At 50.1% G+C, this 12,761-nt stretch overlaps 1 protein-coding gene across 1 annotated transcript in view; it reads right to left on the bottom strand.

Moving 5' to 3' along the window:
• Positions 1–12,761, bottom strand: part of TRMT11 (tRNA methyltransferase 11 homolog) — a 183,788-nt gene that overhangs the window by 93,558 nt on the left and 77,469 nt on the right. The window contains exon 8 of the mRNA XM_030198402.1: positions 4,911–5,067. Within this exon, the coding sequence (XP_030054262.1) occupies positions 4,911–5,067 (157 nt within the window). The remainder of the gene's footprint in view (positions 1–4,910; positions 5,068–12,761) is intronic.

Here is a 12,761-nt window from a genome sequence, read left to right as displayed (position 1 = left end):
ACGGCAAGCCAGATGGTCTCTTTTTTTTGCCCGTTTTGACTTTCACTTGATCTTCCGACCTACTGAAAAGAACGTCCAAGCTGATGCGCTCTCCCGAGCCTTTGAGGAGCCCGAGGACCCGGATGAGGTTTCTCCTATGCTAAATCCGGCTTGTCTTCCTGCGTCGGTGGTGGCTTCTGCTTCTCTGCGGACCCCGGTTCCTTCCCGCTCCAGACGCAAGGTGTTACAATGGGGTCATTCTTCTGTTTTTTCTGGACATTTTGGGTTCCGAAAGACTTATCAGCTCATCTCCCGTTATTTTTGGTGGCCTCATATGGCTCAGGACATTCTACAGTTTGTTTCTACCTGTCCCACCTGTGCTCGCACCAAGTCTCCTCCAGGCAAGGCCTGGGGACCTCTGCAACCCTTGCCCATACCTCAGCATCCGTGGCAGGACATTTCTATGGACTTTATTACGGATCTTCCTCCCTCCAAGGGTAACACTGTCATCTGGGTGGTGGTGGATCGTTTTTCCCGCATGGCACATTTTGTTCCTATGCGAACCCTACCCTCTGCTGCTGTTTTGGCCTCTCATTTTGTCCAGCATGTTTTTCGGTTACATGGATTTCCTCGGCGTATCATCAGTGATAGAGGTTCCCAATTCACGTCTCGATTCTGGAGGTCCTTGTGCTCCGCTTTTGGTGTCGCCACACTTTTTTCTTCAGCTTATCTCCGCAGACAAATGGCATGGCTGAACGGACTAATCAGACGCTTAAGGCTTTCCTCCGGGCTTTTACTAACGCCCGTCAGGACAATTGGACTGATCTTTTGCCTTGGGCTGAGTTCGCCTACAATAATAGTGTGCACTCTGCCTCCCAGACTTCACCCTTTTTTGCTGTTTTTGGACGTCATCCTTGTCTTCCTCCTCCGCTTCCTTTGGATCACGCTCCTCCACTAGTTCAGCCTACTCTCTCCACTATCCAGGACACTTGGGGAACAGTACAGCACCACTTGCAGCGGGCGGCGGTCCGGTACAAACGGTTTGCTGATCGCCATCGTCGGGCCGCTCCCGTTTTCCAGCCTGGGCAACGGGTTTGGCTCAGCACCAAATATCTGAAGCTTCGTCTTCCATCCTTGAAGTTTGCTCCCCGATTTATTGGTCCATTTGCTGTTCAATCTAGAGTGGGGACGGTAGTCTATCGTCTTCACTTACCTAGTAACCTGCATATCCACAATGCTTTCCACGTCTCGTTACTCAAACCTTTCCGGGCCTCACAGTGGCATCCTGAACCTAAGCGGATTACTGTTCCTGATTCTGAGCCGGATCCTGAGTTTGAGGTACAGGAGATTCTGGATTCCAAGCTCCAAAGGGGAAGACTTTTTTATTTGATTTCATGGAAAAATTTTGGTCCTGAAGATAATTCTTGGGAACCAGCAAAGAATGTCCATGCACCCGACTTGGTTCGAGAGTTTCACTCTCGTTATCCTTCTAGACCTGGGCCGAGACGGAGGAGGGGGGCTTTCGGGGGGGGGGGGTACTGTCGCGTCCCTCACCTGTGCCGCTTCTCCGTCGGGCATGCCACGCTGTCAGGGTGTCGCAGGAGAGGTGGTCGGGCACCAAGCCCCTGCGTCGCACCGCTGGAATCCTGTCTGCAGTCTGGGCTGCTCCGGCCCTCCGGTCCGCTTCGGTGGCGGCGGGGAGACGCCGGCCAGGTGGACAGGGCCGGCGTTCCCCGAGAAAGGGATCCCTTGCAGGCGCGGAGCCTCAGAGGAACGAGGTCACTCCCCACAACGTCCGGATTGGCCGATCGCGGCTGACTCCGCCCACTGCTTCTGGCCGGCCAATCCGGGGCTGTTGAGTCACGGTTGTGGGTAGCTCCGCCTCCTTTCAGCTGTTACCGGTCCTCCTGATGGGGAGGGCTATTTAGGAGCAGCAAGGCAGAACTCTCATTGCTTCGGCTTCTGCTTTGGTGGATTCTGTGGCGTTGGATTCTTCCTGGACTGCTCTTGCTTAGAAACTTGCCTGGACCTGGACTCTGCTTTTGTTTGCCGCCTGCCCTGAAACTTGCCTGGACCTGGACTCTGCTTTTGTTTGCCGCCTGCCCTGAAACTTGCCTGGACCTGGACTCTGCTTTTGTTTGCCGCCTGCCCTGAAACTTGCCTGGACCTGGACTCTGCTTTTGTTTGCCGCCTGCCCTGAAACTGGCCTGGACCTGGACTCTGCTTTTGTTGGCCGCCTGCCCTGAAACTGGCCTGGACCTGGACTCTGCTTTTGTTTGCAGCCTGCCCTGAAACTTGCCTGGCCCTGGACTCTGCTTTTGTTTGTCGACTGCTCTGAATCTTGCCTGGGCCTGGACTGTGTTTTTGCTTGTCTCCTGTTCTGAGACTGGTCTGGTCTTGGATTTAGCTCCTGCTTTCCATCTGCCCTGGAAGTCTCATCTGTGGCTACACACCCCTGACCTCCTGAGGAGTGGCTGCTCCACTCTTCAAGTAAGATCAGGACTGTCCGGCTGCCTAACTCTGTTCGGCACAGGGGCTCACTTTCTGAGGGTTACTAGGCCTGACACTTCCTTTTCATGTCATCTCATAGGTTTGGATTTGACTGCAGCACATTCTAGTGGATGTGGATATGGGGGTTGGGGACACACTGTAATGAAGGTAGCTGCATACTCAGGCCTTGATCCAAGACAGAGCTGTTAAAGGGATGCAATGTCACTGGTACTTATGTCAGGCCCTGAGGCGCTCCTTCATGCACTGGATGAGGCCCGATCTTCCCTTTGTATCTTACAGTAACGGCGCCCGAGTGCCTCTAGATCACTGTGGATGCCGAATTTTCTACAAAAGAAAAGTTGGTGGAGACAGGGTTCAAGTGATGGTCCTTCTTGGCATCACATTTATTTTTGTTCAAGACATGTGCAATACTCCTCACATCACCTGTGACAGATGGCTACAGTCAGATTGGGGGGGGGGAGGGGCTGAGGGGGTGGATATACAGTACACAGGCACAGATGCTATGTGAGCTGAGGTGAACACTGGAAAAAAGGATGGCATGGTGGCCTGTGGAGCATGTGCACTGTTGCTGGGAGGTGGGGATGGGCAGTGGGGTAAAGCAGGTGTGCCTTTGGGTGGCTCAATGTACTTTAGTGAGCTGCTGCCAATATTCACATCAGTATGTAGGCATGGGACAGGATGCTGGTGCGGGGGAGTGGGGAGGGGAAGGGGGTCCAGATATGTGAGTCCCTCATTTCAGCATTGAATGGTTAGTGGAGGGGGCTCCATAATTACTTGTCACTGGATATGCTGGACATTCTGATTTCACCAGTGTTTCATTCATTCTTATGAAAAATGAATTACATGTATTGCAACAACAAAGGGACCTCACTGTATGTGACACTGCCTATGCATGATGCTTGCACATGAGCGCTGCTGTGATCCTCGGGGGCACTGCTTCACACTCATCTTTCCAGGCTGTCTCTAATTGATCTCCATGCCCTCATGGAGATGTTGTGGGATGGCAGGTGGTGGTGATAATTGAAAATTTCTCTCCTGTGCCTGAGGTGCAGAAAGACCAGGAGTTATGTCTTTGGCACACTGAAACTAGACTCCCTCCGAAGAGATAGGACTGTCCACACTGAGGAACGTTTCTCCAAGTGCAGGAGGTATACGTGCACTTTTGCACATGGAGAGGATGAGCTGCCGTTGCTATGGACATTTTCTCAATGCAGGAACAAGTACCGCTATTGCACGTTTTGTGTAGTGTATTTATGATTTGTACAGACGTTTATCTCAGAAAGTCTATGATGTCTGCAGTGCGTTCTCTTTCTGAACGTTTTTCTTCTGTATTTTTAAATATCAGAACACATTTATTTATTTCTTCCATTATGGACTTGCATTTTTAAACGTTTTCCAGTAAACATCCATTTTGTCATTTGAACATCAAATTGAAAATGCCCCTCCGCAGGTACTAAGGATAAAATTTTTGAAAGTCATCCTACGGGATATTGGGAACCAGTGTTCCTCTTTAAAAAGTAGGGTGATATGATCCCAGTTCTTAGCTCCCTTAACTAGTCTGATAGCAGTGTTTTGAATTAATTATAATCTATGTGTACCATGAACTCAAATTCCTATTAATAAAGAATTACAGCAGGCAGGTTAGTTAGTACTATTGACATAACTAGAAGTTTCAGAACATCAGCAGAAAAGAGAGATTTCATCAAGTATATCATGCGTAACTTATATAATGACATTTCTTATAACTACAATCACAATAATAATTATTGATGTTAACTGGCACTAATTAGGACTTACATGCAGATCTGCCTATGTGATATTCTATAATACTAGGCATCTAAATTGTCTCACGTGCAACTCAAAAAGGATGTGGCCAGGGGAGGGGCTTGGGAGGGTGAAGAGTATTCCAAAAATGTAGGTGCACTGTTATAGAATACCAACGTTGCACACCTAACTTTTGGCAGTTGGGTGCAAGGATTTACATCAGCTTTTGGGAGGTGTTAAGTCCTCACACCAAACGTTGGGAGCAGGAATCCAGCACTGCCCGATTAGCGCCAGGTACACACCGGCACTACAAAAATTGAAATAATTTTGCAGCGCCGGAAATGGCACACACTGGGGGAGGGTACTACCGACAGGCAGTGTACTTTCATTTTAGCAAGCAGTAAGCCCACGTTGGGCTTACCGCCGCTTCATAAAAGGGCCCCTTAAGTAGAATTTGTGCAGAGCTAACAAAAAAAACAAGAAAAAAAACCCCCAGTATAATCCTCATTTCCATTATGCAAATATCACCCATTTTCCGCCAAACTCAGGCTATCAATCAGTTCCCTAAACCAAAACCACTTTACAAGTTTTACCTTGCCCACCACCAACTAAACACTCATTCCACAAGACAATAAAAATTATTTTAAAATATGTACCTGTTCCAACAAATGGATCAAATACCAGGTCATTGGCCTTCACCTTTCCATGATTTGCCATTATAAAGGACAAGCAAGCATCCATGCTTGTATTTCCAATAAAATGTCTCTTTTTCACGCTATAGGAATTAATAAGCTCTCGCTGACCATCAGCAATCTATATAAGGGTCATTTAAAAAGAGAGAAAAATGTTAACATGATTACACCTTCATCCATTTCACTTACTCCTAAACTATCATTTAACTGCCTCAGATGTGAGTCTCATTCTGTAGTATCTTGCTGTATATATGAAATATGTACCGTTTTGGTTGTACCAGAGAAAGGCAGTATATCCAGAATATTCATAAACATAACAACATTTTAACTCACAAAACAAAATGGTATGTTACCTACTGGAACCGATTCACTAAAATAAGATGAAAGCACAGCCTGGAAATGCTCCTCTGACAAGGAACTGGTCACCCACTACTGAATAACCTCAAAAATTAGTCAGTATTACGAAATCAACTCTTCACATACAAAACATACCAGCTAAAAATAGCGGCATCCCTACAGGTGCTGCATGCCATCCATATATGTTGTTTACATGGTTTATGACGACTCCCCATCCTTTTTATTCACTATCACACATTTGCAACACACGGGTTTTACATCTCATTTGAGAGGTACAGTGAAGGAGAATTCCTGCTTTGCTGTTGGCTGTAGATGCTGAGAAGGCGGGGGAGGGCTTCTGTTGCTAGTTGGGCGCTTTATAAGCTGACCCCCGTGCCTGTGTTAAAATCAATAGGGAATTTACATCTGCCTTTCCCCTAGGTAGCGGCACTCGCTAGGGGTGCCCATTACCACCTCTACTGTGTACGCTTGTTATGCAGCCATCTGCTCAGTGCACGCAGGATAATGTAGATATTCAAGGGATCCCAATAGGTTCCTGTAATCACATGATCTCTTTTTGCGGACAATATGATCCTTTCCCTTACTCATCCTCTTACTTCTCTCCTGGTGGTGTTGTGTGAGATGCAGGCCTATGGTAAGGTTTTGAGCGTTAAAGCAAACATTGACAAAACAGAGGCTTTAAACCTTACTCTCTCTGGGGAGTTAATGGCATCGTTGAAATCCAATTTCCCTTTTAAATGGGTCTCCCATCATATAAAATATTTAGGGGTAAAAGTTAGTCCAACTTTAGACCTTCTTTTTATGACTAATTATACAGGTACAGGCAGAACTTAGAGACAGTGGAATGGGGCCCTTATTCCAGGCCCTCCCTATTTTTATTCATTTTAAGTTACTGAATCGCTGGCAGCACATTATTATGCATTTTATTTGGAGATTGTCACAAATCTCAAAAGCTACCCTTATGAAGCATATAGAATTGAGGGGAATTAGGGTTCCCAACCTTTGGTCCTACTATATGGCTGCCCAGATTCGACACGTATGGGACTAGAGGCCTGGACTGCCTTCTAAAATTTATGTTCAAATAGAACAGCGTTATTTTCAGAGATTACCTCTTTATGGCATTCCTTAGAGCTTCTGGCATCGTTCCTGGATAATCCTCTGCTTAAACATGTTCTTTATATCTGGCAATTAACAGTTAAGGGGTGTTTGGGGGAACTGTGGAGATCTTGGCTTACTCACCTTTCTTTGGTTTTGGGGAGGGGGAAGAGGTCCCAGTAGCAAACCCTCATCTCTCTCAATGGGCAGACAGAGGTCTCCGATATGTGTACCAGCTTTTTGGAGACAGCTCTCTTTCTTTCCTTTGAGGACCCCCAGGTTACTTATCAATTGCCTCACTCGTATTTCTATCTCTATTTACAATTCAGGCATTGTCTCTCTTCTGGCCTACATCGGGGGGGGGGGGGGGGGGGGGGAGTTACCACTCAAGAGGCCAACACCCTTTGAAGGCCTTATGATTATAATGTGAGCCATCTAAGGAGTTAATCTCAAACCTCTACAAAATAAGAAATTTTCAGACTCTCAGGTTAGCCTAAGAGCAGGCATAGAATCTGGATTTGGGGGAGTCACGGATAAGGTTTGGCAGAGTATTGTCTGTGGTACTGTTTCTCTATTTCTACCCATATCAATGAAATGGGACTAAAAGTGCTCTTACGATGGTATATTACTCCTTTGCACCTCCCTCATAGGAGGTTGCAGGTGGACTCAGGATGCTGGAGATTATGTGGAGGAGTTGGTTCCTTATTTCATCTATGGTGCAAGTGTCCTCTAGTTGCTCATTTTTTGGCACTTTGTGAATGACACCTACAAGTTAATATTTGGATGCCTTGTGGTTGGTCTGAGAGGCGAAAAGGTCCACCGAAGGGGTGCCCCACTCTCGGAAGATCTTGCGTACCACTCTGGAATGGAGCGACCACTCGTGCAGTTACATGACTCTGCTCAGCCTGTTGTTTACGCCCGCCAGGTATGTGGCTTGGAGAAGCATGCCAAACTGGCAGGCCCAACGCCACATCCTGACGGCTTCCTGACACAGGGGGCGAGATCCGGTGCCCCCCTGCTTGTTGATGTAATACATTGCAACCTGATTGTCTGTCCGAATTTGGATGATTTGGTAGGACAGCCGATCCCTGAAGGCCTTCAGTGCGTTCCAGACCGCTCGGAGCTCCAGGAGGTTGATCTGAAGATCTTGTTCCTGGGGGGACCACACCCCCTGGGTGTGGAGCCCATCGACATGAGCTTCCCACCCCAGGCGAGATGCATCCGTCGTCAGCACCTTCGTGGGCTGTGGAATTTGGAATGGACGTCCCAGAGTCAAATTGGTCTGAATTGTCCACCAGTGCAGTGAATTGCGGCAACTGACGGACAGGCGGATGACATCTTCTAGATTCCCGGTGGCTTGGCACCACTGGGAAGCTATGGTCCATTGAGCAGATCTCATGTGAAGACGAGCCATGGGAGTCACATGGACCGTAGAGGTCATATGGCCCAGGAGTCTCAACATCTGCCAAGCTGTGATCTGCTAAGACGCTCTGGTCTGGGAAGCGAGGGACAGGAGATTCTGAGCCCTCGCCTCGGGAAGAAAGGCCTGAGCCGTCTGCGAATTCAGCAGAGCTCCTATGAATTCCAGAGATTGGACTGGCTGGAGATAGGGCTTCGGGTAATTTATCACAAACCCCAGCAGCTCCAAAAGTTGAATAGTGCACTGCATGGACCGAAGAGCTCCTGCCTCTGAGGTGCTCTTCACCAGCCAGTCGTCGAGATACGGGAACACGTGAACACCCATGGTGCAGAGGCGAGCCCAAAGGGCAGCACACAATACTGAAAGTGACGTGTCCCCAGACGGAATCGGAGATACTGTCTGTGGGCTGGCAGTATCGGGATGTGAGTATAAGCATCCTTTAAATCCAGGGAACAAAGCCAATCGTCTTTCTGAATCATGGGGAGAAGGGTGCCCAAGGAAAGCATCCTGAACTTTTCTCGCACCAGATACCTGTACAGGTCTCTCAGGTCTAGGATGGGGCGCATCCCCGTTTTCTTTTCCACAAGGAAGTACCTGGAATAGAATCCCTGCCCTTCCTGCCCAGGTGGCACGGGCTCGACCACATTGGCGCTGAGAAGGGCGGAGAGTTCCTCTGCAAGTACCTGCTTGTGATGGGAGCTGAAGGATTCGGCTCCCGGTGGGCAATTCGGTGGAGTGGAGACCAAATTCAGGGTGTATCCGCACCGCACTATTTGGAGAACCCACTGGTCGGAGGTTATAAGAGGCCACCTTTGGTGAAAAACTTTCAACCTCCCCCCGACCGGCAGGTCGTCCGGCACGGATGCTTTGATGGCGACTATGTTCCCATGGATCCAGTCAAAAGCCTGTCCCCTGCTTTTGCTGTGGAGGCGCAGGGGGCTGCTTAGGCGCACGCTGTTGACGGGAACGAGCGCGCTGGGACTGTCCCTGTGCCTGAGGAGGCCTTCGGGCCGGCTGGGTGTACCTACGCTTGCTGTAGGCATAGGGTGCAGCCTGCCGGGCCCGGGAAAAACATCCACCTGCAGAGGTGGATGCTGAAGGCGCCCGGTGGGAGAGCTTGTCGAGAGCGGTTTCCCGCTGGTGTAGTTGGTCCACCAACTGCTCGACCTTCTCGCCGAAAATGTTATCCCCCCGGCAAGGGACATCCGCCAGCCGCTGCTGGGTGCGGTTGTCCAGATCAGAGGCACGCAGCCAGGAGAGTCTGCGCATCACTATACCTTGGGCCGCAGCTCGAGATGCCACATCACAGGTGTCATAGACACCCATGGACAGGAACTTTCTGCACGCCTTCAGCTGCCTGACCACCTCCTGAAAAGGCCTGGACTACTACGGAGGGAGCTTGTCGACCAGGTCCGCCAGTTGCCGCACTTTATTCCGCATAGAGCTAGTACGATTGGATGCGGATCACGAGCATGGAAGATTGGTAGGTCTTCCTCCCAAACAAGTTCAGAGTGCGAGACTCCCGCCCAGGGGGCGCCGAGGCGTTATCCCTCGAACTCCGTGCTCTCTTGAGAGCAGAGTCCACGACCGCCAAGTCATGAGACAATTGAGGCCGCATCAACTCTGGGTCTGAGTGGATTCTGTATTGGGACTCTGCTTTCTTGGGGATGGTGGGATTAGATAGTGGCTTCAACCAGTTCCGAAGCAGTGTCTCCTTAAGGACATTGTGCAACGGCACTGTGAAAGACTCTCTAGGTGCTGATGGATAGTTGAGGACTTCGAGCATCTCCGCCCTCGGCTCATCCACAGTAACCACGGGGAAGGGAATGCTGATGGACATATCCCTGACAAAAGAGGCAAAGGAGAGGCTCTCAGGAGGCGAGAGCTTCCTCTCCGGTGAAGGAGTGGGGTCGGAGGGAAGGCCCACAAACTCCTCTGAGGAGAAATATCTGGGGTCCTCCTCCTCCCCCCGAGGCCTCCTCCTCAGTGTCGGACATGAGCTCTCTCAGCTCAGACCGCAACCGGGCCCGTCTCGACTGCGAGGAACCACATCCTCGATGATGGCGTCGAGCGGTGCACTCCCGCGCCGGCGGGGACGAAGCTCCCTCCATCGACGTCGACAGGGACTCCACCTGCGTGGCGGTAGACACCAGTGCCGCAAGCAGCGTCGGTGTCGGAGGCCTCAGCATCGGGCCAGAGCCCACCGGCGCCTCCATCAACGGCGCCGGGGGCGCAAGCACCCCCGGTGCCGGCAGAGCCTGGCGCATCAGCCCTTCCAGGATCCCAGGAAGGATGACTCGGAGACACTCGTCAAGGTCTGCTGTCGGGAAAGGGAGGGGGGCCGGTGTGGGGGCCGGTGCCGGAACCGAGATACCCGCGGACCCACACTGCGACACCTCTTCGACCGAGGAGGAACGCTCCTCCCAGCACTGCCGCTTCCTAGGTGTTGAGTCGTCCCTCGATGTCCCAGAGCTGCCAGTCCCGTGCGCCGTGGGCGACCGATGATGATGCTTCTTGGCTTTCTTGCGATGTCCATCATCGGCGCTCCACGGAAGAGACGAGAAGGAGGTGGAGCCCCCCCGGGCTCGAGGTATCTGATCCGACAGGGTTCGGTCCCGATGGCCCTGAGCAGCGGGAGTGGTCGGGGCAGACTGCCCGCGCGGCCGCTCATCACCGGCAGGCCGGCGGGCCAAAGGTACCTGTGCTCCTGGGGTCGATGCGACGTCGAAGAGCCAGCGCAAGTTCCAAAAAAAGACTGTCCCGCAGAACTTGCCTCACCACCTGCGTCCGCTTCCTTAAGCCGAGACACAAGGTGCACATCTTGGAATTATGCTCCGGGCCGAGGCACTGGAGGCACCAAGCGTATCAGTCTGCGAGATCTGCCGGCCGCACCGACCACACTTCTTGAATCTGCTCGGGACCTTCGAGGACATCGATGGAAAAATCGCGTCGGCGAAGTCAAAATCTGTTCTTTCTCCAGCGCGAACAGAAAAAAACTGAGCGGGAACGGTCGCGCACGGGCGGGAAGATGGCCATGCATGCGCGGTGGGCGTGCCCTGCGTGCGGGCCGCCCGCGAAGATTTTCTTCCGGTTGGTGGGTGCTGCCGTTGGCGTCAACCCAGTCATGAGAACAAGCAGCCTGCTTGTCCTTGGAGAATAATTAATATTGATTGTCCATTTGTCTTATATTGATCTCATTATCATCAATAAGTTTTTATATATTTGTATCATATATTGTTTTTGTATTTATTATTCCTTTAATTGATGTTAACATATAGTAACATAGTAAATGACAGCAGATAAAGACCTGAACAGTCCATCCAGTCTGCCCAACAAGATAAACTCATTTTACATGGTATGGTATTTTTAAATGTTCTATTCTCCGATACATGTTACCATCAACTGGTTGTTCCTTTTTAGATAGAGTGACTCCTAACATAAGCACCACCATAGAAACACGATAGTGTTAAGTCCTATTCCTTGCAGCATAAAAACCTGTAGTTTAGCAAGACTATCTTATAGACATCTATTTGTTGTAACTATTAAAAGATGTAGTATAAGATGTTTGATTTCCTTTTTTTGGTATATGTTCCTCACAACTTTAGCTCTCTGAAGATTTTGCAAGGATCCTATCCTTTTTGTGCTTTGATCCGTTGATGTTTACATAGTTTGATTCCATGTTGCATTTCTGACATCTCTCCTAAGGTTGGTGAGTGTGAAGGATGGCGAAAGGTTTGGTGGGTCAAATCCTTCCTTATCTCTCTGGAACAGCTACCCTTCTAATAGATGTTTAGACCCGATGAGTTCACCTTGAAGTTTTTTTTTTTAATTTATTGATACATTTTTGGTAGTGTACGTTACAAGAGATGAAACATGGAGTGCCCCAAAAGTCAGGGCTATTCAGTTTGTTTATAATGATTTGGACTAGATCTGCATTTTGATTAAAAATTTTAATTGAGATTAATTGTGCGATAAACTTTAATTGCGCAATTAAAGGCAATGCATAGTCAGCAGTTCATTAGAGAGGGGCACAGGAGGGGAAGGGGACAGAGGATTGGGTCTGGGGATGGCACGCATTTCCTTTCCCTCCCCCCACACATTAGATATCATACCTTTGCTGGTGGGGATGCCGAAACCCCACCAGTCGAAGAAATCCACTGCCAAAGCTGCCCCCTCCCTCCTTGTGCTTCCTCAGAAGTGAAGAAGTCAGCGGGGTGCCTCCAGTCACCAATGTTTGCACTCCCCAAACATGCTCAGTTCAAGCACAAACTGAGCATGTTTGGGGAGTGCAAGCATTGGTGGCTGGAGACACCCCACTGACTTCCTCGCTCCTAAGGCAGTACATGAAGGAAGGTGGTGACTCAGACAGCGAATTTCTTGGCTGGAGAGACTTGAGCTACCCCACCAGCCATTGAACAGGTACTGTAGCTTTGGAGGGGGCCTGAGCCCAAAGGAGGGGGCTCAGGTCTCCAGGGTCCCTCCCTTGTGGCTATGCCATTGATTAAAGGCCTTTCTCCCACCTCCAGATCCAAATCTCTCTCCCTTCCACACCTTTACCCCCAGGTTCATTATCCTTCTTCCATCTCTCTGAAACCCCCCCCCCCCTCCCGCATATGGCCCAACATCTCTCCCTCCCCTTCCCAACTGGTTTACTTTTTCAATCTGCAGTAAGTCTTTGGCCCTGTGGCAGCCACCACCTTCCAGATATGTAACACAGAAATGTTAGAACCAGAAGCACTAGCAGTCACTGAAGGAAGTTGCATCAGCAGGGGGTGTGCAGGCACCTCTTCAGTATGTCTGCCGCTGCTGCAGGGCCAAAGACTTACTGCAAATTGAAAAAGGTAAGCTGGGTGGGAAGGGGAGGGAAGAGAGAGCTGTGGGCGGTCTGGGAGGGGAGGGAGAGATGCCAGACCACACTCAGGCAGGGGAAGGAGGAAGGGAGA

Source organism: Microcaecilia unicolor, chromosome 3 (assembly GCF_901765095.1).
Source record: "Microcaecilia unicolor chromosome 3, aMicUni1.1, whole genome shotgun sequence".
NCBI lineage: Eukaryota > Metazoa > Chordata > Amphibia > Gymnophiona > Siphonopidae > Microcaecilia > Microcaecilia unicolor.
The sequence above is the reverse complement of the archived record's forward strand: the minus strand, read 5'-3'. Positions and strand labels throughout refer to the sequence as shown.